The sequence below is a fragment of the Saccopteryx leptura genome, chromosome 5, assembly GCF_036850995.1.
Source record: "Saccopteryx leptura isolate mSacLep1 chromosome 5, mSacLep1_pri_phased_curated, whole genome shotgun sequence".
In the NCBI taxonomy this organism is placed as follows: domain Eukaryota; kingdom Metazoa; phylum Chordata; class Mammalia; order Chiroptera; family Emballonuridae; genus Saccopteryx; species Saccopteryx leptura.
Window position 1 is genome coordinate 164,732,246 of NC_089507.1, and position 27,584 is coordinate 164,759,829.

The 27,584-nt window shown below is 53.9% G+C and overlaps 1 protein-coding gene across 1 annotated transcript in view; it reads right to left on the reverse strand.

Annotated features, from left to right (window-relative positions):
- Nucleotides 1-922: 922 nt before the first annotated feature.
- CACNG4 (calcium voltage-gated channel auxiliary subunit gamma 4) overlaps nt 923-27,584 on the reverse strand; it is a 56,959-nt gene continuing 30,297 nt past the window's right edge. Inside the window, exons 2-4 of the mRNA XM_066386514.1 lie at nt 8,932-9,015; nt 3,709-3,849; nt 923-2,450 (exon numbers count right to left, since the gene is read on the reverse strand). Coding sequence (XP_066242611.1) covers nt 1,912-2,450; nt 3,709-3,849; nt 8,932-9,015 — 764 coding nt within the window. The 3' untranslated portion in view covers nt 923-1,911. The remainder of the gene's footprint in view (nt 2,451-3,708; nt 3,850-8,931; nt 9,016-27,584) is intronic.

Here is a 27,584-nt window from a genome sequence, read left to right on the forward strand (position 1 = left end):
CAGCCAAGCTGCCTTTTTTGTGGAAGCAGCAGAAGAACCTTGGGGCCTCGCTGGGTGACGCATACCCAGATTTCACCCCCTTCCTTCTGGCCTGGGAAGATGGTGTCATGGCATGGAGCGTGTGAGGATGGCCAGGGCTAGGCGTGGGGTAGCTGGGGTTGGCCCACAGCAGGGGCAGCCACGAGCCCTGTCACTCCAGCCTTCACTGCTGCCCATGATCGGACAAGCCACACACAAAGCCAACCTCTTTGCTTACTCTTTAAAAAAAAAAAAAAATAAAAGCCAACCTCAGTGGGAAGGGAGGGTTCCAAGCCAGCCACTGCGCTTCTGCTCCTGGTCCATCGGAGGTGGGAGGCGGACACGTGGAGACTTCCTCTCTGGGGACAAAAGGAGATGGCAGTGACCTTGGCCGAGTCCACCCAGGGGGTCTGCGAGCAGGTGGCTGAGGTAAGAATCTGCTGGTCACTTCTAAGTACAGCAGCTACCGAGCGCACAGGTGACGGCTCCAGGTCGGAGTGAGTCCCAAGTCTCCAAAAGTAAGAAAGGATATGTCTTTAGAAAGCGTGTGTTTTATATAAAAACAGGTAAGCTCCATGTTCCACAAAGCTTTTCTTCAGAACCCGGACATGCTTCCATGTTCTCTGCTGGCTTTGGGAGTGGAAGGGGAGGGGGATGATGGCTGGGAAAACCTTAAACAGGGAGCCCGCCTCCTTGGTCCCCGGGTGAGATGCCCTCTTGTGAGGAGACCACAGCCTGGCCGTCACCGGTTCCTGCTGAGCCCTTTCAGGTGGTGGGTGGATTATAACAGGAGTTGGGGAAGGCGTTCTGCTATTTTTTTTTAAGATGAGGAAATGCATGTCACTTGCTCTCCTGGCATTTATTTGCAATAAATCATGATTGATAAACACCTAGGAAATGGACATTTGTTCTTCGATTTTTTTTTTTTTTGTCACTGTTCACCCTTAAATCTCCTTTTCTGGCCTAGAAGTTCAGGTTTCTGTTCCCAAAAACCAGAGTGGGTGGCATATCTGCGGGGAACTCTCCCCTGGGGAGGGACAGAGCAGCTCCTGGGGGGTGGGGTGGGGACACAGCAAGAGGTCACAGGGCCACCTTTCCTCTAACCTGTGGAACCTTCCAGATTCTCAAGTACGGTCAGTGTGTCCAGCCCTTTCTGAGTGGGGCAGAAACTTCTAGAAGCACACGGGAAAGCCAGCAACGGACTCTGGCCTTTACCTCACACCCAGGTAAGCAAAGGCCTCCGGCTTTGGCTTCTGCCACAGGCCCCGGTCTCCTCGGGTGGAGGGAGTTGGCCCCAGGACAGCACAAAGGCCAAAGCACCAGTCGGTCACAGGGCTTTCTCCTCAGGATCATGGTTATTTCAACAACAGGCCACTGTCAGACAGAAAGACAGACAGACAGACGGATAGACAGGAAGGAAGGGGCAAGCATTGGCTTCCATGTTTCCAGCTCTCGGCCCGGGAACTTCGGGCTAAAACGCAGCTGACCGGTGTCCTAAGGCCCCCGTGTGCCTGGCTGGTGGCCTCTCCATGGCCCCACACCCAGAGCCTGAAGGTCCATTCTTCCAGAAGTATTTGTTTCTGAGAGGAGAAAATGGCTCGATTTTGCTTTCTCGGGTTGGTGAAGGCTGGGCAGCCTCAGGAGAGTGTTTGGGCCTCCTGGGAGATTTCGGAACCCAGGGCATTCAAAAACCCTTTTTGGAGGTCAAGTCAGCCTTCTGCCTCTGATTCCAGTCTCCTGGCACTTTGCTCCAAGCCAGCCCGCGACACATCTGGACACCAGGGAAGGTTGGATTTGGCTTCAGTCCATGGCGGGTCCATCTTAAGGGTTCAATGCCCTCATGTGGGATCCAAACAGCCGTTCTGGGGAGAGGCTGGTGCTAGAAGGGGGTGCTCACACGGGGGTTGTCCGCCGGTTCAGCATGCTGATGTGCAAGCCTTCCTTCAGGTCCTGCTGGAAGAAGTCGTGCACCTGCAGGAAGCTGGCCTCCTGGCCCGGGCTGTAGCTGGCCGCGGTGGTCACCTTGAGCGGCTCCCGGGACAGTGTGTACATGGACAGCTCGCCCATGGGGATGGCTCCGGCAATCTTCAAGCCTACCGGGGATGCATCCCTGGAGGGCGAGGCCTCGGTGGACCTGGAGCTGGACCGAGAACGCCGTCGCCGGTACCTGTAGCTGGGCATCCTGGCATAGGGGGACGAGGAGGGAGCCTTCAGGAACTCCCGTTTGGTCTTAAATCTCAGCTCTTTATTTTTCTCAATGTAAATGTTCACGGCCAGGACGCCCACAGTCTCAGCCACAATGAATGACAGGGCTCCAAAGTAAAAAGACCAGCCGTAGTTGTAATGGTTTTTTTTGTCTTCGTCACGCTTGTCGCTGGGGTCGCCTGTGTTGCTGGAAATGTAGACGATGATGCCAATGATGTTACTGAGGCCTGAAAAGGAAGGGGGAGAGGGGACATGTGGGAAGAGGCAGAGGTTAGTCCCACAGGGACAGATGGGCAGAGGAGCAGGTGGTGGGCACTCCCTACTTTGATAGGCATTGCTTTATTATGGTTGCTAAGTTGTCTTTTAACTATTTTTTTTTAAATGAGTAACAAAGTACAAAGTTCAGATGAGGTATACAACAGAACACAGGTGCTTAGCTACCCAGGTCCTCCTGAAAGGTTATTACAGCCTTTCTTATATTGTTCTTATATCCAGTCTCTCTCTCTCTCTCTCTCTCTCTCTCTCTCTCTCTCTCTCTCTCTCTCACACACACACACACACACACACACCCCATGCTACTGATACATAGACATCTCCCTCACACGTATATTTATTGCCCTGGAAGGAAACAAAAGCTGGAGTTGTGTATTGTAGAAGAAGGCTCACAGGACCTGGAGCAGGAGCCCTGCTTCTACCATGACATTTTGAGTTGGTTGCTTACCTGCTTTCTCTCAGTTCCAGGATGTATACAAACACTGTCTTCCCTCTCCAAGAGAAACCGTGAGGAGAAGATGAGTTGGGGATGAGGATGGCCTAGGGCCGTGATGGCGAACCTTTTTATAGAAACCGCCCACTTTTGCAGTGCTGGTCAACCTGGTCCCTCCCGCCCACTAGTGGGCGTTCCAGCTGCTGTCTCTTAGCCAGGAAAGTGGGACAGTCAGGATGGGCAGGGGGGTCTGCCCTGCTCTCTGAGCGCCTTGCTCACCTGCCCCAGGCATCCTGGGCTTCTCCGCTGCTTCTGCACCTGGCCAGCCCCAGGCCCCCTCACCTGTACCAGCCAACTCCTTCAGGTCTTGGAGTCCGTGAGTCCCTCTGGCTACCTCTCTGACCCCCCAGCTTAGCCAGGCACCCCTGGTACAGGCTTGTGAGGGAACAGTAGTGCCCTTTGTGGCACTCTGCACACCTGGACTTATTATTTTTATTGAAGTTAAATTCATGTGACATAAAATTAACCCTTTAATTATACAATCCAATGGCATTTAGTCCATTCACAATGTTGTGTCACTACCACCTCTACCTAGCTCCAGAACATTCTGTCACCCCAAAAGGTGACCCATACCCATTAAGCCATTTGCGCCCCGCTCCCTACCCAAGCCGCCACACACCTGGACTTTTGGAGTTAATCCCAGGCAGAGACTGAATGGTCCACCCCTCCCCCACCAGGATGTTTGCTCCTTGGAGCGGGGACCAGAGTGGGCAGCTCACCTGCAGCCACAAAGAGGATGCCGGCGCTGAGGACGATGTTGTTCTTGCGACTGTAGAACCTCCCGGCGCCGATGCAGAGCCCGCCGAGCAGGAGCAGGATGGTGCTGAGGATGGGGAAGACGCTGGAGGCACGCACGATACCTGGCCAGGCGGGAGACAGAGCAGGGAGGGTGGGGAGGCCGGCCACCAGCTCTTAGGCACGGCCAGGGCGCCAGACAGGGGCCCTGGAGACCAAGGCGTGGCCCCTGACTCTGAATATTCCCATCAGGCCCTGGAGGCCACTGTGCTTTGGGAGCTGGGGCACGGAGGGGGCAGCTGGGCTAGATGTGAGTGACAGCCTGCCTGCCTTGCTGGTTATACCTGGTGGGCTGACGCCACATCCGCCCACCTCTCTCAGGCTCTCCTTGGGGTGAGCCTGTGTCTTCTGTCTCACACCAGAGTGGTGGGGTGAAGCCGTGTGGGGGAGGTGGTGTGAGTCACACTCTGACAGCCAGAAGGGAGGAGAGCCCCTCAGTGGCACCAGGGAGGCCACACCGACAGCCATAAAACACTGTTCTGCCTCCGATATTTGGATGACACCTCATGGGCACGATCTCCATGAAGTCCCCAGAAGGCTGGGAAGCCACGTCCTTATAAAGCATCTCTAATGGGTGGCTTTGGGACTAGGTAGATTGGGGTGCAGTCCTGCTCTGTGACATGCTGGCTGGTGACTGTGTGGCCTTGTTCAAGTCACTTTGCCTCTCTAAAACTGAGTTTCCCCATTTGTGGGACACAGTTCATAACAGTACCCACATCTTATGGTTGGTTTTATATGAATAAAGGGCTTTGCACAGGGTCTGGCCAGAGCACAGAGCATGACCTTCCTAAGTGACAGCTTTTATCTCTATTGTCATCATCATCACTGTCATCGCCCCCACTGACAGCTCAGGACATCCTGAAGTCACAGGGAAGGAGGCAGATGGACAGAGGGGCACATGCGGACCGTGGTGTCTAACAGATAGATTTGCAACCCCTGACTCTGCCACTGTCCCCTCTTTCATAACCTGGGAGAGCAGTAATTCCTACCTGTAAGGGCTTGAATCGTGGCCCCCAAAAGACAGGTCCAGAGTCCTAACCACTACTACCTGTGAATGGGAGCTTATCTGGTAAAAAGGCCTTTGCAGATAGGGTTGTATTAAGGATATTGAGATGACACTGTCCTAGATTAGGTGGGCCCTAAATCCCATGACACATGCCCTTACAGGAAGAGGAGAAGGCATAAGCAGAAGAGACACACAGGGGAGAAGCTGTGGGAAGACGGAGGCAGAAGAAGGATGCCCCTCCTGTGAAGGTTGTCATGGGAATTTGAGGGAATGGGGTTTATAAAACACTTAGTAGGGGCTCAGGGCTGTGGATCCCCCCTGACTTAGCATCTAGCTGGGAGGAAGGGCAGGAGGAAGGGATGGGGGACATGAAGGAACCCCGGGCTCAGCCTTCTCGACATGCCTGCATGTCTTCCAGCCCAGCAGAAATCTCGCTACTGGACTCTTAGTGGCCCCGGCAGGGGACAGTGAGTCAGGGAGCACTGGCAGGCGCCAACCTCCTGAGCCAGCTGAGCCAGTTCGTGAGGTTTCAGCCTCTGAAGACAGCGTTTGTCTCTTCTTCTGTAAGCCCATCAGTGTGTCCCCTGCTCCACAGAGAGGGGTTTGTTTGGGAACTAAATGAAGCCCTTCTCTCCGCCACCTCTTCTTCCTCCTTCTGCTTTCTTGCAGCCGCAGGCTCTGGGAGGAGGTTTCCGGTGGGTTCTGAAATGTGCCTCTGAGCTGTGCCGGGCAGAAAAGCCCAGGTCAGGGATCCCTGGGTGCCCGCATCCTGCTTGGAGGGTGAAGCCCTGGGCCTCTAAGGTCACTGAAGTCAGATCTGCCTCAGAGCCATGCATCCCACCCAGGTAAGTCATGCGAGCACCTGTCCTTTGCCACATGACCTCCCTCCGGAGCCCTGGATATGCAGATGCCAGGCGGGGCCGCTGTGGATGGTGGTGCAGGCTGGGTTTGCAGAGCTGAGGGACGAGTGGGGCTGATGTCCAGCCCATGGCCCGTGGTTAGATCAAGCCCTGGTGTACTTCCTCCTAATTCATCCTAAGGTACACCCAGCAGTCCTGACACCAGCACTCAAGGCTTAACTCAGAAGTCATCTACCTAACTGGAAATGTGGAACTAGAAAAGGGGTGCCAGGCTCTGGGCAAGAGGCTCAGGAGCCCCTGGCGCATCACCAGAGCCCAGAGGCCATCAGGAAGCCCTGCGACAGCGACCTAAGTCAATGCAAGCTCCATTTCTCTGGTAGGCTTCAGCATGTGCAGCTGGGGGTGGACTTTGATCTTGAGCTGTCAAAGACAGGGTGTGAGGGGCATACCCTTGGACCTGCTGATGCTGTACCCGGTCCCAACAGCTTCTCCCGTGGGCAGTCCACTGTGGGGGCTTCCGTGACTTTCTCTAACAGGTTTCTGCTAGCATTTCAGCATCAGGAAGGTGGAGTTTTGTTCACTGCTCATCCCACAGGACTAAGTAGCCTGGCACATAGTAGGCTCACAGTAACTTTCTGTTAAATATGTGAATAAATGAATTTCCATGAACTCATGTCTCCCACACACATCGGCCCCCACAGCTCTCCCTCTCTTGGGCTTTTACATACTTTTAGGATCAAACAGTCTGGACAAAGACCAGAGGACTGAACACTGGGGACCAGGGTGTCCTAGGAAATGCAGGCTGGATGCCTGCAGTGACCGTGACCCTGGCCTGTCCCGGAACCTTGCCTTCTCCCTCTGGCTCTCAGCTCAGAGGGACCTGCACTCTGCTGCTCAGTGTCAGGGTCTCTTCTCCCCGTCTCTGCAGCCTGAGTGGAAACAGCCTCCTTGTTGGAGAATCGACTCTGCCTTCTACCCCAAGTCGACCCGAAGCCAGAGATCACAGGCCCCCAAACAGTCACCCATTCTCTTCCTGGAGAGTTTCTGGGCTTGTTAATAACCCCGGCTGGTCTCCCTACACACTATACTTGAGGAGAACATTCCCTTCCCAAAGGCTTTCATTGCTGTTGCGCTGTCACCACCCTTTTATTTGGGAAAATCGCTGCTGGACCCTCGCAGGGCACTGTTGGTGAGGTCTAAGGACAGCAGGAGCCAGAGGATGGGTGGTGAGTGTGCAGCACACTCACTTCTGCCCCTTGGACCTCCATGCCGTCTCTCTTCATCCTGCTCTGGGTCCTGGCGCTGACGCCATGGAGGAGGCATCGGGCTACCTTGACTCTGGCTTTGGGAGGAGAGTGCCGGCGAGACAGCTCTTTCCCGGCTTCCCTCCTGTGGCTGCACATGAGGTGGCCGCACTCCTGCACAAAGGCCACACGGCTCCTGCCCTACCCTCCTGGCTCCCCTCCTCCGGGCTCCCATACCTGCCTCCCTCACCTGTCCGGGCCCAGGCATGGACGGGCTCCCTGGTGTGCTCACCAGCCCTTGCAAGTTTTCCTTAACCTCACCCACATCTTTGTCAACAATCCTGCATGGACACCCTTCATTCATCCTGCCTGAGCATGCCCTCTGCTTCCTGCTGGGACCTCAGAAGGCCACAGAATCTGACCTCTGGGCTGATGTGTCATGAGGCCAATCTAGAAAAAGATGCTATAGCTCTGGGGACCCAGAGGGGGACAGGTGCATGGGGGTAAAGTGGAAGAACCAGCTCGTAACCCATAACCTCAGCAAGTTCAAGTGGAAAGTGGGAAGGGCATGGTTTGTTTCTCCAAAGCCTCCCCGTCCAGGTTCAGTGTGGGACGGGGGGCGACTGCATGCAGAGCCTTAGGAACCACCGGACTGCCCCGGGTGGGGCAGGGAAGGGCAGCGTCTGAATCGGTGATTTTCAGCTGAGCCATGTCCGCTGGGCTAAGCACCAGGGGCCACCCTACAAGGCACCAGGCCACACACTGGACACTCTGAAGGGTGACTTTTATAGCAGTCTAAGCAACTACTGTGCAGCTAACAAGTGTATGCGGCAGCCCTATGGAATAGCATTTGCTTGGTTCAGTGTCGGCCCCCCCAGAAACAGAGAGAGAGGACATATGGGAGGAAGAGGAGAGGGTGAGGGAGGAGGGATGGGAGGGAGATCTGGCCAAATGGTTTCAGGTCCCGGGCCTGGCCAGAGCGGCCTGACACTGACAGGGGCGCCCCGGGAACCACATGCTGTTCTGTTTCACCAGATGATTCAGAGAACCAAAATCCCCTTGGGGGTCGGGGCGGGGGAAACCAAGCCCCAAGCAGGTGCGGAGTAAATTGTGTTCCCTCTGAGGATCTGGTGTGATTCTCCATGGATGAACCAGCCCCAGCCCCTGGGGGAGCTGCTGTGAGCAGCTCTGCGGTGTCCAGGCTGATGCGCAAGGGACAGGGACTTGGGGTGGTGCTGCTTTTCCCATTTCCGGGCTCCTTCCTGGGCTGTGGCTCCCCCTTTCCTCCCGAGGAGGCCCAGGGGTGAGATCTGGATTCAGGGTGTGGAGCTGGTTAGTCCTTGGGGTTCAGGATGTGCTGTGACTAGCTTCTTTCTGGGGCCAGCCCAGCCATAGGACCCAAGCAGGGCAGGGCAGGGGCTCCAGGGGCAGCTCGGGGCAGACACGGTGGCTCTACGAGTTGGAGATGGAAGCACTTAAGGCCCACATACCAGAGGCTGCTCTTGCCACCTTCCTCACCTTCTCTCACAAGCTGGCTGCCTGGCACCCCAGCAGGCTGTCTGAGGGTGTAACTTAGTTTGATTTTCTTTGAGAGTAGAATGCTGGGTGTGTGTGGGGAGGAGTGGAGAAGGCAGTGTGCTTGGGGTGCTGTGGTCCTCCAGGGGTGCTTGGCTGGGCAACCCTATGTCTTCAACGTCCTGGACCCAGGCCCAGCTGCGGCAACCAGCTCCTCTGAAGCCAGCCACACGCGGCAGCCCGGGGGAGGGGGGCTGCCCACACGCTCATCATTGTCCCCAGGCCTCGTCTGCCCCCCCCCCACCGGGCATGGGCCTATCAGCCAAGTCATTCTGCTGGGATACTCAGCATGTCATGGCAATGTTGAACAAAATGCCACTCTCTGAATCAGAAAGGGAGTGACGAGAGCATCCAGAGAAAGGCACCCGCTCCGCCCTCACGGAGCCCTCCGGTCCCCCGCCCGCCACCTGCCACTGGTTTCCCCTCTGCACACAAAGGAAGCAAGGGACTCTGGACACTCACGAAGGAGATACTCCGAGCTGTCGTGGTCATAGTCATTGTCCTCTGGGAAGTGATTGATCCGGAAGCAGTGCCCTTTATAGATCCCTGGAGGGAACAAGAGGAAAAGACGCTGTACTGATCCAGGGGTTCACTCGCCCATTCATTCCGGACCCAGTGACTGCGTGTGCACCAGGCTCCTGGCACGGAGAGAGAAGGCAGGCTCAGGCAGCCCCAGCCTGGTGGGGGGATGGGCACAACAACGGGAAAGTGCCCGAGGTGACCATGTCATTTATGATCCCTGTCTGATTTTTCACTCGTGAGAATGAAAGGACATGCCATCAGTTACTATCCGGGGAGAAGAGACCTCAAGCAGAGCTGTCCTGGGCAAGCAGGACACGCAGTCCCCCAACTTAAGGGGACTAAGGGGACTGCAGCGCCGTGTCTTAAAAAAAATGACAAAGAGTTGGCCGCTGGGAACTGGGTGAAGGGGGCCTGTAGGCAGAGAAGGAAGCCGTGCAGGACAGGGTGAGGGGCAGAGCTCGTCGAATTTGGGGAGAGGTGGGAAGTTCAGGGAGGCTGGAGCTTGAAGACCTGTGCAGGGGAAGGGGCACACAGTTATGCCGAGTCCCTTCTAAGGTACTCCCCGAATCTGCACACAGCTGGTCACAAGATTCCAATCTCATCCACTGTGTGGAGCAAGAGAAACTTCCAGAAAGGTCGAGGCATCTCTGGCCTGGTTTCCCCTCCCCACTGTGACAAGTACCTTCACTGGGTGGGGGGCAGGACACCCTGGGCAGTTTAATATCTGCAGGAGGACAAGCCAGTCCTCTCTTCCAGACTCTTCCACCCGGCTCTCCCAGCCCCTGCTCCCTGCAGTCTGGGAACGCCCAGGACAGAACTGGACACGGGTGGAGAGAGGTGCGCACCAGGCATCGGGCCCTGCCCTGCCAGCCAACCCCTCACACCTGGGTCAGCTTCCCTGCTCCTGCAAGGTGCTCATCTTGAAGCCTGGCCCAGCCAGGCTGGGACTGTTCCCAGCTGGGCCCGATTCTTGACCTGCAGCTGCTGCAAGCACCCCGCTGGCCCGCGGCGACCCAGCCTGAGCCCACGCCCTGTGGTAGGCAGAGCCTGCACCAGACCAGCATCCGTCTCCTGGTACTTCCAGTCGAGTGGCCGTGAGGACCTCGGGGCTCACTGCTCTGCCATCCTTCACCAATTAGTAGGATTCCCAGCGGCTTCCTGGTGCTTTCCCCGTGGCCTGCTGCCTCCAGAGAGCTCGGGTGCTGGGTATGGACTCCTGCTTCCCGAAGGCCCACGGGTCTCAGGCCTCTGGGGCCGTTCGTGGGCGGACTGGCCTTGGTTAGGGACAGTGAGGGACAGATGAGGGTCTCAAAGGTGATGTCTTGAGCACTACACGCTTTGACCGTGTTCTCTGCACCAACAACTTAGTTATACCTCAGTCTCCTCATCTGAAGAATGGAGATAACCACAGACTCTGTCTCCTAAGGATTTCACAGGAGATAATACAGGAAAGGCACTTAGATGACTCTCGGCCTGTGGCCTTGGCTCCAGGCAGGTTCAGCGCTACCTGACGCAGAAATCACCCATCCTCCTCTTTTGTGAGGGGTTGAGTTGGCAGAGAACCACAAATGTCTGTGATCCAGAGGAGAGAGCACCAGGACAGGTGGGGGTCAGGATGGCTAGGGGTAGGGACATACGGAGGCCAGAGTGGGCCAGCCACGCCCTCCCCTCCTTCCTGTCTCCCATATCCCAGATTCAGATAAGCACTTTCTAGGCGTGGTGGGCTTGGAGGAGCTCTCTGCCACTTGTCACCCCCCCCTTTGGGGCTACTTTATAACACAATCAATCACCAAGTCACACATGCAGTTGGCACAAATCAAACTGTAAGAGGTTGAACAAGAAAAAAGCGAATACTCTCTCTCTTCAGACTCGGTTTTCAGTGCTCAACAGTCGGCATGCATCTTCCTTTGTGTGCACCCTACACACATACGTGTGTGAGGTCACCCCCTATTTAAAAAGAATATTAAACTTGATACTTGGAGATAATTGTAGATCTACCCACAGTTGTAAGAAACAATACAGACCCCTTTGTATCCTGTACCCAGTCTCCCTCAATGGTAACCTCTTGCAAAACTACAGTCTCTCAACCAAGTACTGATGGCTATAGTCAGGATAAAGACATTTCCACGCACACCCGGGTCCCCATGTTGCCCTTTCACACTTACACACCTCCTCCTGTCCCCAGGGCAACCACTAAGGTAGTCTTCCTTGGAATAGTTCTGTCGTTTCAAGAATGTTCTAGAAATGGGATCACACAGCATGGAGCCTTTGGGGATTGGCTCTTTTTCCTTAGCACACTTCCCTTGTGATTCATCCAAGGTGTTTCTGTATCAATAGTTTGTTCCTTTTAACTGCAGCATACTGTTCCATGGGGTGAGGAGACCACCGTCCACGACAGCTGCACTGCTTCCAGCGATTACACCTGTGGTTCCCAGCCACTCCTAATAATGCCACTGCAAACATTCATGTGCAGGTCTTGGGAGGAACCTCATTTCTCTGGGATAAATGCCCAGGACTGCAAATGCCGGCTCACATGAGAGTTGCTTGTTTAGTTTTATAAGGGACTGACAAAACAGTTTCGAGAATGGCTGTACACTTATTTTAAAAATTATACTCTGTAGGCCCTGGCCAGTTGGCTCAGTGGTAGAGCGTCGGCCTGGCGTGCAGAGGTCCCGGGTTCGATTCCCGGCCAGGGCACATAGGAGAGGCGCCCATCTGCTTCTCCACCCCTCCCCCTCTCCTTCCTTTCTGTCTCTCTCTTCCCCTCCCGCAGCTAAGGCTCCATTGGAGCAAAGATGGCCCGGGCGCTGGGGATGGCTCTGTGGCCTCTGCCTCAGGCGCTAGAGTGGCTCTGGTCGCAACATAGCGATGCCCAGGATGGGCAGAGCATCGCCCCCTGGTGGGCAGAGCGTCGCCCCTGGTGGGCATGCTGGGTGGATCCCGGTTGGGCGCATGCGGGAGTCTGTCTGACTGTCTCTCCCCGTTTCCAGCTTCAGAAAAATACACACACAAAAAAAATTATACTCTGTAACCTGCTTTTTTCATTTAACAATATATCCAAACATCTCTCCAGGTCAGTACCTACAGACTTCGAAGAAAACCTATTTATTTTAAATAAAGAACATTAAGTTGATACTAATCCAAAAGCTGTTGTAAATCCTAAAAGGAAATGACTAGGGGCCAGGGGAATAAATCTTGCTCCAACACAGATAATGCTCAAAGAAAAATAAGCTTTGACAGAAATGAGGAAACCATATATGTATATATGTTCAACGGGAAAATAAGACTAGGTTTTGAAACGTTAGCTTGCGTATAAACACGTTTGTTCCAAATGCTCCTCCAATATATTTTGCTAACCTCCAGTCTACATTGAGGGTGCTACTTTACATTTGACAGAACCTGTACACAGAAACCGCTGTCTTAACATATTAACTCATTTTTAGCGTTGTTTTAGTGGCTGCATGACCATCCATACTTATGGCTTATCAATTCAACTCTACTATAACAATGACCATTCCCATTCTTGGGGCTGTGTGTACACACCCATGGATCCTCCCACATGGAATTATGCGCCAAGGTACCTGAATGCATGCACTCTGCTGCTGACTGACTCCTTTGCTTTCCTTTCTTCTTTCTCTCCTACCTCCTGCACTGAACTCCTCTGCATAGACTGAAAGAATGGGCGTTGTTGTGGGTTGAATTGTGTCCTCCCCAACCCCAAAGATGTGTTGAAGCCCTAACCCCTGGCACTTGTGAATGTGATCTTACTTGGAAATAGGATCTTGATGATATAATCGAGTTAAGATGCAGTCACACTGGGGAGGGCTCTAAATCCGATGACTGGTGTCCTTATGAGAAGGAAATGTGGACACAGACACACCGGGGAGAAGGCATGTGAAGACAGAGACAGAGACTTCAGTTATGTCTCTCCAAGCTGAGGGATGCACAGGAGTGCCAGCAAGTACCAAAAGCCAGGGGGAGGAAAAGGAAGCCTCTACCCAGAGTCTCAGAGCGAACCTGGCCCTGTTGACACCTTAATTTTGGACTTCTGCCTTCTCGTACTGGGAGACAATTAAGTTCTGTTGCTTTAAACCACCCGGTTTGTGATAATTTGGGATGGCCTCCTTGGGAAACTGTGTGAGAGGAGATGCAACCTGCCTCGTTCACTCAGTGTCTGAGCCCCGCCTTGCAGGAAGGTGGCCGTGCCCTGCTCACAGCCAGGTTATGCTTTCCTGCCCCTTTATCTGCCGCAGGAGCTCCCGGCCCATGTCCAAGAAGCCATGTTTACTGGGCATCTGTAAAAGCATCTTCTTGTTCAGTGCGCTGCGAGGAGACTCCAGCTATCCCAGGGTTCGGCTTCCAAAACAACTTTGCCAGTCATCCGGTGTGAGTCCCCACCGGGGGCTCAAATGTCCTTCCTGGGGCCCTCCTTCTTGGGGACTGCCAGGGACGGGGACCTTACCACCTCCAAAAGCATCCCATTTTCAAACAGCTTTAAGTTCCTGGAAGGTCAGCTGCCACCATAACATTTCACCCACAGGTGTGATGTATGGTCCCTGGGACTAGAAGATTCCACCAGCATGTGCTGACTCTTCAAATCATGGAAGAGAGGCATTGTGTCTAATGGGATTGCAGTATGGCTACTTTTCTGGCTGTCTAGGATTTGCAGGTGAGGCTCAAAGCGGAAGACAAGAGGTGGCCTACAAGCTGCCAACAGCTGGGACTGCACGCCTATCCTGGCTAGATTTTATTAGCAGTCTGGAAGCCTGGCCTCAGCCCCGCCAACCTTAACCCACCCCATCTAAAGAAGTGGAGGCTGTGCAGGAGGAGACGGGCACCAGATGTCTTTGGCACATGGAGAGAAAAAAGAGTTTGCTCCCTGCCCCTCAAGTCAAGAATTTGGTTCTTCCTCCTAAATGAAATGTCAAACACTTCAGCTCCTCCAGCCATCTCTTTGTTGATAAACCCCAGCCACCACTCTAGCCCTAGCTCCCTCCTCTCAGTGTCCAGAAACACAGTACCTACGAGCAAACCCAGTGTTCCAGGCGGGCCTGGTTCCAGCCCAGAGCACGGAGGCCCTGCCCCCTTTTCTCTTCTGGACCCCTTGCTTCTGTTCACAGGACCCGGAATTCCTGTCGCCTCAAGACTCCCGGGACATTTTCACAAGAGCTGCCTCACCTCCCACAACCTGTTTTCTATGAGTGGAGTGTTTAGTCCTAAGGACTTCACATTTATCGCTGTCAAATTGAATTTTGTTAGTGCTGGCCTAAGGCATTGAATAGGGAGAAAATTAATGGCTGGTGTGAGAAATAAGAGAGAGAAAGCCCTTTCCAATTCACTTCGCACTCAATGAACGGGGCCATTTGCCACGTTCTGTATTAAGGGATGTTTAGGGTGGTTACTTCTGAGAGCCAGGACTGGCCACACTGCAGGAATACTGAGGCACTCCTGGGGGCCGCTGGCCTGTGTTCCCAGAGACACGCAGCCCTCTCCTTTCCGAGGGCCAGGAAGTCACTGGTGTGAAGAGGCTTCATCAGTTACGTGGCCCCAGGAAAATTATTTCTTCATCTGTGGACCTCAGGGATTAGGCCAGAGGGAGCCCCTCCTGCCCTACGATGCTAAGACTCTTTCCTAGAGAAAAAGTATAAGACTGTGCGTACAACACAAACCACCTTGTTAAGGTATTGCTATACGCACAGGACATATCTGGAAAGAAATATGTGTGCCGTGTTTTATCTCTGGGTGATAGGGCTAGGAGTGAATAAAAATGCTCTTCTTTGCATTTCTTTTCTGTATTTTCTGAGTTTCCTACGATGTATGAAAATGAGCCAATGAGGCTCATTAAAAGAAATGGAATCTTGGATGCTCCGTGAGAATGTGGAGGTGTGTCTGAAGTGAACACAGACCCACCTGGACCTGGAGGCAGCTGAATGGAAGGTATGTGGGCAGCATTTTGGCCTCTGCTGGGTGAGTGGCCCCTGCTGTTCTTCCTCTGGGCAGGGATGGTTTTGTCCTGAAGTCATGTCCTGATCTATAGCTAGGATGACCAACTCCTAGGACTCAGGGAATGAGGACACAGGACTTCCAGCGCTAACACCAGGAAAATTCCAGGCAAACCAGGATGAACTCGTCAGTCACCCTGTGAGTCACTGCAGGGCGCCTCCATAATGGGCCACCTCAGCGGTCTTGCGTGAAGAAGGGGATCCTGGAGAAAAGAATGTTAGAGGGAGACTCGGTAATAATGGTGATTCTTTGTGTCATCCTTTGTGCTTTTCACAAGCACTGGCCCATTTGATTCACACAAATAGCAGCAGTGGACGCCTACTAAGAGCGTAGGGACACCCTCTTCCTGCCTCATACTTCTCTGCCCCCCTTTACTCCCGCCATCCACTGATGCAGCAGCTGGCTTCGTGCACGTGCCACCTGCCACCTGCCGATGCCTCGATTCAGCTGCACTGGCTACTTTTTGCTTTTTTGCCCACGGCACTGGGTGGATGCCCAGGGGAGCTGCCCTGCACCTGTGCATGTAGAGGCGGGAAGCTCGAGGGATTAGGGCCCCCTCCCCCGGGATAACCTTTGAGCAAAAGGATGGGCGCTGGTGGAGAAATGTTCCCATCCTCCATGCTGAGGTCCGCTCTACCTGCTTTGGGGGCCAGGTTCCAGCAGGACCGAGCCGAGGGATGACCCACTCAGCGTCCCCCCGGCACTGGCTCTCCCTGTCTCAGCTGCACTCCCCCCAGCCCTCCTCACAGCTGCTCCCCAGGAAGCCCACCCAGCATACACCACCTGCGTGCAAGCCCTGGCTCAGGCTAAGATGGACGCTCAGGTGCTCAGCATGTTCGAGCACCAGCCCATTTCATCTTGGTCATAGACTCCTCCGAAGATGGGATAAAGGGGCTTAGGGATGTTAAGGAGCCTGCTTTCACAAGCCCACGGCAGAGGCCCAGCTCAGAACGATTAGGCATTCTCCCTTCCACTGTAACGCGAAGTCTTCTTTGTCCCATTTTAAAGAAAAGGCTCAGGAGACGCCTGGTGTGCATGTGGCAGAGTGGTGACCCCTGGAATCCAGCTCCTCGAGTCTCACCAGATGTTCTTCCAGCCCCCACCCCACCCCCTGACGTGGCCTTCCGAGAATCCTCTCTGAATGCAGGCAGGTGTTGTCATGCCCTATGGGCTGCTGGTCCTCTTCCCAGAGATGGACCAGGAAGTGAAACCACAGAGCCACCGGGAGTGCTGGGTTCAAGGAGATGGCTTTCCAGGACTCGGTAAAGGCAGCTCCGGATTGGCAGGGCTGCTGGAACCAGGGAGAAGGAGGCCCAACGTGGCAAGTTCCCTTCCAGCTCAAGGACAGGATGACTGAATACACAGTAAAGACGGCCAATGGGAGAAGGCGCCAAGTGGGACTTGTTCATCCTTTCCTCAACAGTATGGGTACTGAGCACACGCTACAGTGCCCAGCGCCTGGAGCTACAGGTCTGAGTTAGGCGTCGCCCTACTCCCATTCCGGGGGGACTGATAAGACAGGAAGACAAAATGAGTGCCTATCAGTCTCATTTTAGGTGGTGATGTGGGCAGGCTGGCAGGCAGGGGAAGGGGCCTGAGGCGCTGTAGGTCGTTGGCTCCTGTCCTGAACTTGTGGCTGAGCTCAAAGCTGAGGTTAGGGGCTCAGGTGTGGGGCTCACCTCTGGGAACAGGTGCCCTGTGGGGGCTGCTCAGACACGTGATTTCAGAATATCCCCATCAGTCCCACCTTCCTGGTTAACAGGAGTGGAAGAGCCCTGAAGAGGCCCCACTGCTGATGGAGGCGCCTGGCTCCAAGGACGCAGGGAGGGTGAGGACTTCGCACGGGCCAAAGACTTCACTGCTTCATTCGAATCCTCTTCTGTGTTGGAAAACACTCAAACATTTATTTATCATTATTGTTTTTTTACTGGCTACCAATTTGAACTTTATAATAATTTGAAGTAGCTGTCTTTTACTGTAAATTGGGTCATCATGTGCCGATCACAGCCCTGGTCCAGGGGCCAAACAGAGCGGAGCCTTATCTCAGAGTACGGTGTGTGGCAGCAGCTCTATCCTGATACCATCACCTGCTGGAACGGCTTCTCCTCCAGCGCTTTCCCAGAGCTGCTGTCTGTGAGCCTGGCCCCTGCCCTGACCCTCACCTCCCGTAAGAACAGCCTTGCAGGACTGGAGGGTGAATGGAATGTTTCCAGAAAGTGTCTAGAAATTCACGAAGGAGGTGGAGAACTGGGGGGTGGCAGGATTTTTTTGGCCAGGCTGATGGGTGAGGACTTGGGCGAAAGCGTTTTATCCTCACAATAACAGCAAAGATGCACACCTGGTGTATGCCAGGCACTATTTTAAGCACCTGACATTTATTAACTCCCTTCATCTTCAGACTAACCCTGCAAGGTAGAGACAATTACTAACACCCTTTGCTATTACGTGCCCTAGGCAGGATTCAAACCCAGGCTGCCGAATTCAGAGTGTGTGCCCTTACCTCCCATGCTCTGGGGGCAGGACACAGTGTGCTGTCAGAGCTACAGGAGTTTTATGTTTTGGGTTTTTTTTGTATTTTTCCAAAGTGAGAAGTGGGGAGGCAGAGAGACAGACTCCAGCAGGTACCTGACCAGATCCACCCAGCATGCCCACTAGGGGGCGATGCTCTGCCCATCTGGGGCATTGCTCCATTGCAACCGGAACCATTCTTAGTGCCTGAGGCAGAGGCCATGGAGCCGGGGCCAACTTTGCTCCAATGGAGCCTTGGCTGCAGGAGGGAAGGAGAGAAACAGAGAGAAAGGAGAGGGGGAAGGGTGGAGAAGCAGATGGGCACTTCTCCTGTGTGCCCTGGCTGGGAATTGAACCCCAGACTTGCACATGCCGGGCCGATGCTCTACTGCTATAGGAGTTTTGATTGGCCGAGCATGAGGGAAGTATGGGTGCCTGACACACTTTATCAGTGGGTTAACTCTTGGGTTAAAGGCACTGGCTGGTGTTAGAGGCTGAATTCACCTCTCACTGGAAGATGAAGGTGCTCAAGCAGAGGGGTGTCAATCTTGGGCCCCATGCCTGCTGGGACAGAGAGCAGTCAGGGGATGGTGGGGTGAGCGCGAGGGCAGAGCGTGACTGTGGCAGAAGCTCAGGGATTTTGAGAGGTGCTGATGTTTGTGGAGGGGGCACTGAGTTGGTCCGTGTGAGCAAAGGACACATGGGGGGTGAGGTGTGCAGGTAGCTCAGCCTTGTGTCCTGGCCTCAGACGGCCTGGTGTGGTCCAGGAGCAGCAACGAGGTGCAGCCGCTGGGTTGGGGAGTGGGTCTCGCATGGTAGGCTCGGATGGGACCTCCCGGTACAGTCTCCCTGGAGGTTACTTGAGGTTGGAAGACCCTGGCTGGGCAGCAGACACTCTTGAAGGGAAAGCAAGGTGTGAGAAGAAAGGTAGCACAGGGTCGCAGCAGGCTGTGTGCTTGGCTTGGGGGGACCTCAGTTCTTGTCCTTCGATGTCCTAAGGATGAGGGACCAGAGGCCAGGACAGAAGTGACCTGGCCAAATCATTCCAGCACAAAGAGGTGGGATGTATTCGCTTCCAGAGCTACCTAAGCAAGTACCACAGATCAGGCTGCTTAACCAACAGAAATATTGTACATTGTTTCACTTTCTGGAGGTGAGAAGTCCAAGATCAAAGTGCGGGCAGAGTTGATTCCTTCCAAGGGCCCAGAGGAAGAACAGGTTCCAGGCCTCTTCTCAGCTGGGGCGGGGGTGGGGTGGGGTGGGCGTAGCTGGCAATTATGACATTTTTTAGCTTGTGGAAGGGTCACCTTGGTTTCGGCCCTCATCTCCACATGACTTTCTCCATGTGTGTCTGTCCATGTCCAAAACTTCCTTTTTTCCATAGGGACACCAGTCATTCTGGATGAGGGTCTACCCTCACGACCTCATTTTAGCTTGGTTATCTCGTTACAGACCCATATTCCAAATAAGGTCACACTGTAAGGCACAAGGGTTAGGTCTGCAATGTAAGGTTCTGAAGAGACATGATTCAGCTCACAACACAGGGGTAGGAGCTGATGCTCGGCCAGGGGTCCAGGCCGCCTTCTACCAACCCAGGCTCCACGCTTCTCCCCACCCTCGAGCTCTTCGCTTTGCTCCCCCTAATTCCTTGACTGCCACGCATATCTCCAAAGAACTCTCCTGATAGCTGTGATTTCTCAACTGGCACCGTCTGGTGCTGCTATCGGGCTGGCCTCTGTCCAGTCGCACCAGGCTTGGAGAGAAGCAGTGTGGGCTGAGCTGGACTTTCTTGGGGGAGCCCTCACATCGTGGCTTGTTAGTGACTCTCTGAGACCCTAGGAAGCAACTATGGCCTTCAGCTCCTTCCCCCAACTTACACGTATTGAGCACCTGTTATGTGTCCCATGCTGGGGACTCAGATGCAGCTGAGTCTGCTCACTAACACCTCCCGTCCCATCTTCCTGGATGTGGGGCTGCACTGTGTTTCTTAGCTTCCTTCCTGTGCAGCTTGATGTGGCTAGGTGACTTCGTTGGCACATGGAGTGGGAGCAGAAGTGACGTGTGTCCTTTCTGGACAAGGCTCTGGGGAAGTCGGTGTGCCCCACCAACTACCGGTCCCTACCTTCCCACCAGCCACAGGGAATGGTAAAACCATAATAGGGAAAGGACCTGGGTCCCTGAACCCCACTGTGGAGGAAACCTGTCATGGAGCGGACCACCTACGTTGAACTGTTTGTCTCATAAGCCATGAGTCCACTTCTATTATGTTTAAGACATGATACATGTTAGCCTGTTTTTGTTAAGGGCCATAATCAATAATACGAGAAAAGAACAAGACATGCAGTCTCTGACATTCTGGAACTTTCTGCTTACAGAGTCATCTGTGACTGAGGAGGGGTCCAGAGCTGTGGAGAGCGCATCATTGAGGAAGCAGAAACACGGGGAAATATTTTTTCCATCTGGCAGAGTTGAGGGGAGGCCCAAGGAGACCCATGTTGGGCAAAGCATTTTGAGAAGGATAAATCCAGTGGTGGGATTCAGCCAATTAGCACTGGTTTGGCAGAACCAATACCTAATTTTTTGTTGAGTTTGGTGAACCGGTTGTTAAAATGGTACTTATAATCAGGGTTCTCTCTGAGGTGGGCACCTGGGCAGCCACCCAATATGGAAATTACAAATTTACATTCCTTACTCTTTTTTTTAACACTTTTTTTTTTAAATTAAGTGAGAGACAGGGAAACGGAGAGACAGAATCCTGCACACGCCCTACCGGATCCAGCCGGCAAACCCCGTCTGGGCTGATGTTCTGCCCATCAGGGGCCACCGCTCTGTTGCTCTGCAACTGAGCTATTTTAGTGCCTGAGGTGAGGCCATGGAGCCATTCTCAGCATCCCAGGGCCAACTTGCTTGAAGCATTCACACCATGGCTATGGGAAGGAAAGAGAGAAAGAGAAGGGGAGGGGGATAGGTGGAGAAGCAGATGGTTGCTTTTCCTGTGTGCCCTGACCGGAAATTGAACCCGGGACTTCTACACACAGGGCCAACCCTCTACTGCTGAGCCAACCGGCCAGGGCTCCTTATTCTTTTTTAATGCTCATCTGTGCAACAGTGCATTCTAAGCACCCATAGTATTGTTCATTCCGTCCATAGGTGAAAAATTTACAAGTGAGGATGCCAATCAAGAAGCAATATGGAAATACCTTAAATAACAGTTTTATTTTTTTTATCGGGTATTACTTAATATTTTTTCATTAATATTTTAAAATTCTTATAACATAGTCTAGTTTTGTGTACCTCTTATTGTTATTTAAGTATTAAATGCATGAAATAATAAACTACCTTTTGGTATATCAATTTTTTATACTTAAAATGGTCAATAGGGCAGAGAAACCGGTTGTTAAATTATTTGAATCCCACCACTGGATAAATCCTGGTGATGTGAGAGTGAGAATATCACTTTTCAGTCTCTTTTCTTGGAGATGCCTTCAAGCAGACTGAACTGTTTTCAACTGGAGTTTGGGGAGAAGCCCTCTGTGTCCTCCACAAGGCCATATGCTTGGGATTCCGAGCTGGGGCAGTCTCTCTGGGCAAGACCGCACTGACCACCAGGCCTGGGACAAGTGTCACACATGCTCTTTTCTTGCTTAGTCACTGGGGTGCATCATTGTCCTTATAGGATCTATTTGGGATTTGATAGAAACATGGTGGATCCACTCAGTCCCTTGCCAATTCTTTCTTTTATTTCAGCATTCATTTATTGATGCCAGGCTGTGGGATTCCCAAGACACAGGTCCCACTAGCAAGACCTTACAGCCTCGGTGGGGAGGTGAGTGCACACATCACACTGGAACAAGACAGCCGGTAGCCCCTCCTACGAGGGGGGTGGCTGGTTCACAGAGTTTCAAAGGATCAGGGTTAAGTGCTGGATGGACCCCTGGGAAGGGGCTGGACTCCCACAGAACCGAGGAGCCACTAGTATTTGCTGTGTGGCACTTCAGGCAGAGGGAAGCCCAGCAGAATTTGGGAGTTACCTCCTGGAAGAGAGCAGATTGGGGGTGGGGGTGAGGCTGAGAAATATATGGGGCTGCAGGCAGGGAGGTGGCCTTGACTGCCCCACAGAGGAACTGGATTTAATGCCACTGGCTCCGAGGTGCTACCATGAGCTTTCCTTCCACTGGAAAAGTCTCCTCATGGCTAATGCCGGGAACTCGAGTCCCTCTTGGCTTTGTATATCTGTGATTTTATGCCCAGCCTGGCTGGTGTCACTAGACCTGTTAGGTTTAAGGGCCCCACCCCAGGGCCCCCTGGGCATCTTATTTTAGTCCCAGAGGAGCCCAGCTGTCTGAGAGAGAGCAGGCTGTCCTCCTCCAGGATTAACAAGCCCTCTCTTCATCTGCCTCCCTCACATTGGAGCTCCTTGTGAGGAGGGACAGATTGAAACTCTGGCTCCAGCGGCAGCTTCCTGCAGCTGTCCAACGGGCCATGGCAGCCTCAGTGCCCGCCGCTGCCAGGAGTGTGGGGCGGGGAGGCCGGCAGGACCTCAGACGCAGCCTGCTGACCCCCCCCTCGCTCCTGTCCCTCACAAGGAGAGGGCCATCTTGAGGAGCACTGGGCCTCAACTTGCCATGTTTCAGACCTGCCAGAGAAGAATGAATTCTACAGCGACTTAGACCCTGAGTCTCCCCCACCTCAATCTGGTCTGTGACCAGGCGGCAGGCAGAGGGCTCCATCTCCAAGCCACCTCCTGTTTGTAGAGGTGAAGGTGACAACTAGGCCCAGCAGGGTGTTGCCTCCAAATGGGCGAACTCAGAGGGAGGCCAGTGGAAGATCTGGGGCAAAAGCCACCCTTCTCATCAGCAGAGAAGTTGGCACCTTTTTCAGTGGCGCTGGGCTCTGGCTCAGTGTCCACTAGGGGGCTGGGGGCTGTCAGGAACCAGTCCTGGTTCAAGGCTCTTCCCCAGGTAGTGAGATTCCCCGAGACAACTCTCTCTCTGCCCCAAACTGTCTCGACAAACCAGAAACCTGGAGATCAGTTTGTCTTGCAAACAGAGGCATCCCTTGAAGGCCTGGGCTCTAAGGATTTTGTGCTTGGACAGCTTGGCAGTGAGTCAGGGGCAGAAATGGGGAGAGAAAGGGCAGGCCAGCTGCCTGGTACCTGGTGCCACGCCCATCCTGAGGCCCTGAGATGCCTTTGCGGTGTACCGGTGGGAGTGGGTACGGGTCCCTCACACAGAGCATGGCCCTGCCCCAGACAGGAACCCTAGCACACATCTAGTCTGAGCTCGACCAATCAGATGCTCTCCCAGGAGTTTGGATTTTGGATCAGAAGCAGAGGAGACCCAGGGACTAAAGGATGTTGGGGAGTTTGCCAATGGGGTATTCTCAGTGGTTCGTGATGCCAGCTACAAAGCTCCTCTCCTCCCCTTCCGCAGTCTTGGCTTTTAAACTCCTTCGATCCTTTGGGACCTTCCACATCCAAAAAAGCCCTCTTTGAGGATCAAGCCAGAAGAAGTTGGTTTCTGTGCCCACAACCAGAAGAATCCTAACCTCCAACCAGCCACACCTTCCTCAGGGGAAAGATATCCCAGCCCGGTTCTTATGGGCTCCGAAGCTTCTTCCGGGCAGGTCTGCAACACATTCACAAGGTAGGAAAATGGGCACAGGCTCCCGAGAGACTACAGGACCAATGGGGAGAAAGACGGGAGTGTTGGGCACCAGTCCCCTTGCACCATGTGGGAGCTGTGTAACCTGTGAATTTCAGCCTCTGGAGGGCCCAGTCATCTGGGAAAATAATCCCTGGGCTGGTCATTTAATCATACAGCATCTCTGTTTCCTGAGGGACCAAGTGGGGATGAATGGCTCTCACACAGTTCCCAGGAGGAATAAGGAAACCAGACCCTTTGTAACCTGCATGGATGGAGATGGTTCCATAAGTGGTGACTTCTCCATTCCTATAAGAAAGTCTTCCTACCTGCTGGTGGCCAATGAACCAAACCCTGGAAACAAGTCTCCTCCCACATAACTGCTGCTGTCTCAAGAAATGCCTGCCTTGAAAACCTCAGATATGGCTCTGGGGTCCCAGAGGAGGCCCCTGTCCTCACCACCCAGCTCCTGTCCACTCACCCTGGCCCCCCACAGGTGGGAGCCTGGCCTTGCTCTCACCACCCACCATCCCTCATCTCGCTCAGCCAGTCCTTCAAGGACCCACAGGGCCAGCCTCCTCCAACCCTTCGCTGCAGAGCCTCCGGGATTTTCCAGGCTTCCTGCCGAGATTCATAATTGAACAGAGCTGGGGGGCGGGGGGGAGATTTCCCCAACAGATAGCTTGTTTTCTCTCCTAACACAGGGAAATGGGTGTTTAGTTACTGTCTCTGGATTTTTCTACTTGTACCTGCTGGATAACTGAGGCTTGGATGAAGTCTCAGTACCAAGATTTGGGTGGGTTTTTTTTCCTTTCTCTCCTATAATGCGGAGCAAATAGGAAGCCCCCAGGGTGAGACAATTTGCTGCAGATTCCAGGCTTTCCTGTTGGTTTGCCCCTGCACATCTCTGGAAAGTTATGCTCCAATAACCTGACAGTTTTAATGGAAGGGCCTGGGTGAGGGAAGGAGAACCGTAGTGCGCAATTGTAGACATCTGGACACCCTGGGCCATTACCCCATCCCCTGGTCCTACTATCAGAAGGGCACAGGCCAGGCTTGTCCGCTATCGGGATTGCCACGGACTCTTCCTTTTCCTCATCTACCCATGACATGGCAGCTTTCAAAATGAGCAAAGCCTCCAAGACCTGCAGAAGGCCCAGCAAAGTGACCCTGCTTTCCCTGAGCCCCATGACCCACGGACAAACACAGGCTGGCTTCCATCAACCGCGACTCCCTGAAAAGCCCTGTGCTAAGCTCTTCTCATTTTCTCATTGCAACCTCAAAATAACCTATGACGTAGGGGCTTCCAGGAACCCACTTTGCTGATGAGAGAGCCAAGGCTCTGAGAGGGCAGGTGAGTTGCCTGAGATGTAGTGCCCTGAACAGCCAAGCCAGGATTCTCACCCGCTCCTGTCTGACTCCAGAACCAGAGCCCTCACCACTGTGCCGCCCTGCCTCCCTCTTCTATTTGAGAACAGGTGACGAGGGAGAGGAGAGATGAGTGGCAGAGAGAGCCAGCGTCTCAAACAGCAAACAGCTGCCAGGTCGCCAGCATCTGACAGGTGGGTGGGCAGAGCTGAGGCACAGGCTATGGGGCGAGCACATCTGTTCTCCAGTCCCCCCCAGTTTTCAAGACCCTTCTCACCACCCCTGGTCCAGAGTGCCAGGCTAAAATTCTTCACCTGCTGAAGAATAAAATAGAGTTCTTCACCTGCTGGAATCTCAGTGCTTCTAGGATGCCTGGAAAGGGGGCTTAGATGGGTGGCCCGCCCCTTTGTCCCCACTCCCCAGAGCATGTGACATCCTGCCTGTGTCCGGCCCACTGCCTGGTGGCTTTCCAGGAAAGGACTTTACTATTTTTGGACTATGCACCTTCTAATCTCTTTGCAGCCAGAAAGAGCACATCAATCGCATCTGTCCCATGAGGGCCTCTTGAGAGCTGGCAGTCCCCCTCAGTTCAAGTCTACCCACGTCCTCGGGGCCTGCCACATCAGGCTGCACATGGGCTCAGCCAGAATCTCTTGGCTTTGAGTTGGCAGCAAGTGGGGCTGGGGGGGGGGTTGTAGCTGGGTCAGGGAAGCCACCCCCAGAAATGACACCAGGCCTGAGCCCTGAAGGATGCACAAGGTCAAGAAAGGTGCCTTCCAGGTGGAGTGAACAGCACTGTTGAGGCCCAGATGGAGGAGGCTGGGAGGTCAGCGCATGTCTGAAAATGTAAAAGGTGGCCCATGCGTCCAGCTGGAGGCAGAGGGCAGGGGGAAGAGATGAGGGGTGGCAGGTCCTCAAAGCAGTGGGTGGACCATGGAAGACAGTTAAACAAGTCATCAGATCAGATCAGATGGGCTTTTTAAGAAAGATCTGCCTCTTTGCAGGGTGGGAGACAGAGTGGAGGCAGGCAGGCAAGTCAGGATCCAGGTTCTGGGGCAAAAGCCTCACTCAAGATCAACAGCTGATTTGGGACAGAAGGAGGGCTCCTCAAAGCTGACCTGTGCCCCTCCTCCCGTCCCTCTTCAGACTAACCGTCCACCCCCTGGGGAGCGGCCCTGGCTTGGGGACTGCAGCCTTCTCAAGGTGGCCTTCCCAGGGCTGCTTACGTCATGTATGTCCTCCTGGCTATGTCCGACGCAGGGCCTGGAGGACACGACCCCTAGTCCTCATTTGTCCTCCCATGCCCTTCCCAGTCTGTTTCAGAGGCCCCGCCCATGCCCCCCGTCTCTGTTGATGGCTCGGGGTTCCAGGGCAGGTGCCCCGGTCCTTCCGTCTCCACGCCCTTCCATTCGCAGGCCCAGCCCTCAGCTTCAGCTCCCCTGAATAATTTTCTGGGGCTAAGACCTGGGGCTTTTGCTTATGTGAAAAAGAGAAAAGTAAATAAAACGTAAAAGCCAGCTTCCCGCGCACCACGGGCACAGCAGGGCCCACAAGAGGGGCATCGGTGGGCAGGGACACTGAGTTGACAGGCTGGCTGTGAGCCGGAGGAGCCCTTGGGAACAGAGCAGAACGACTGTCATTGTGAGTCAAGCAGGCCGTTTATGGGGAGGATAAAAGTTAATGGGAAGCCATACTTAAGCTCCTCACCGTTAAGTAAGAGAAATGCTGGTAAAAAAAAAAGGTGCGCGCGCATTCGCGCGCACACACACGTGCACGCAGGCAAAGAGGACTGGAGCGCAGCAGGGCTATGCTTGCTGGGAGCCTGTGGAAGACCGGATAACAGCCGGCTGGGAACAGGTGGTGGGGGCCGCAGTCATCGCCTGATTAGGAAGCAATCAGGGTTCAGACATCACTAATGTAATCTCCTGTTCGGGGTCTTCTCCATTAATGAGCCAGCACTCCTTCCTGGGCAGCTGAGGAGGAGGAGTGGGCCCCTCTCTTTAATTCGTCTAAATAAAGCCACATGCTCTCAGGAGGTGGCCCAGTCGAACAGCCCCCATGCGGGGCCTCCTCTGCTCTAATGTACTGCTCACAAAAATTAGGGGATATTTTATCACTTCATATTCATTTTGAAAATATCCCCTAGTTTTTGTGAGCGGTATAGTTTGCAGTTGTCCTGGTTTCTTGCCGGTCTCCAGAGGTATGCAAGGGACACAAGACCAAAGTTTGTGAAGGGGAGCCCCTCTGGGGTCCAGCAGCTGCTCCCATGCTAACCGACACCATTATATAATAACAACCATTACTATCACCAGCAGCTAAACCTGTCGAGGACCTCACTGATCTACATGCTTTAAGTATTAACTCATCATGATAACTCTCTCATGTGGGTGTTGCTGTGATCATCAACTCCATTTTACAGATGAGCTGGTTCGAATCCCAGCCCTGAGAGGTTACGTGACTTGCCCAGAGCTGCCCAGATCCTCAGTGCAGAACTGGGATTAGAACCAGCTGAAGCCACATGGCTCTACCACCATCGCACACCGTGTGTGACACATACCGGCGCAGCTGGCCATGTAGGGGCTGGGGATGCCCAGTCCATGTGATAGAATTTAGATGAGTGCCCTATCTCAGGAGTGCCTGCCTCTCACCAGCTCCCGTGCTACAGCAGGCACCCAAGTGGACCAAGGTGATGAGTGAGTCTCCCTGGAAATGTGTGTTCAGGTGGGAAGGCAGAGCTGACCAGGGTGAGGGAGGTGTGTCAATCACCCGCAAATGAAATGGACCTGGACAGAGGACCCGTGGTGGGGGTGGGATTGCATGGGCCAGCCCAGGAGTGCCGAGGCCCCAGGCCTGGCCCTGGGTGAGCTTAACCATGCATTGCTGCTGCAAAGGAGCTTCCTGCCTCCCTGGGGGGAGGGTTTGGGGGGGACACTCAGGGAAGTGGATTCATGAGTCCTGAAAGCAGGGACTCCAGGCCAGTGCTCCTGACCAGAAGTTTTCGATCCTAGGCTTAGGAATGCACATGTTAGATAAAGCCTGCCCTGGCTGGGTGGCTCCATGAATAGAGCGTTG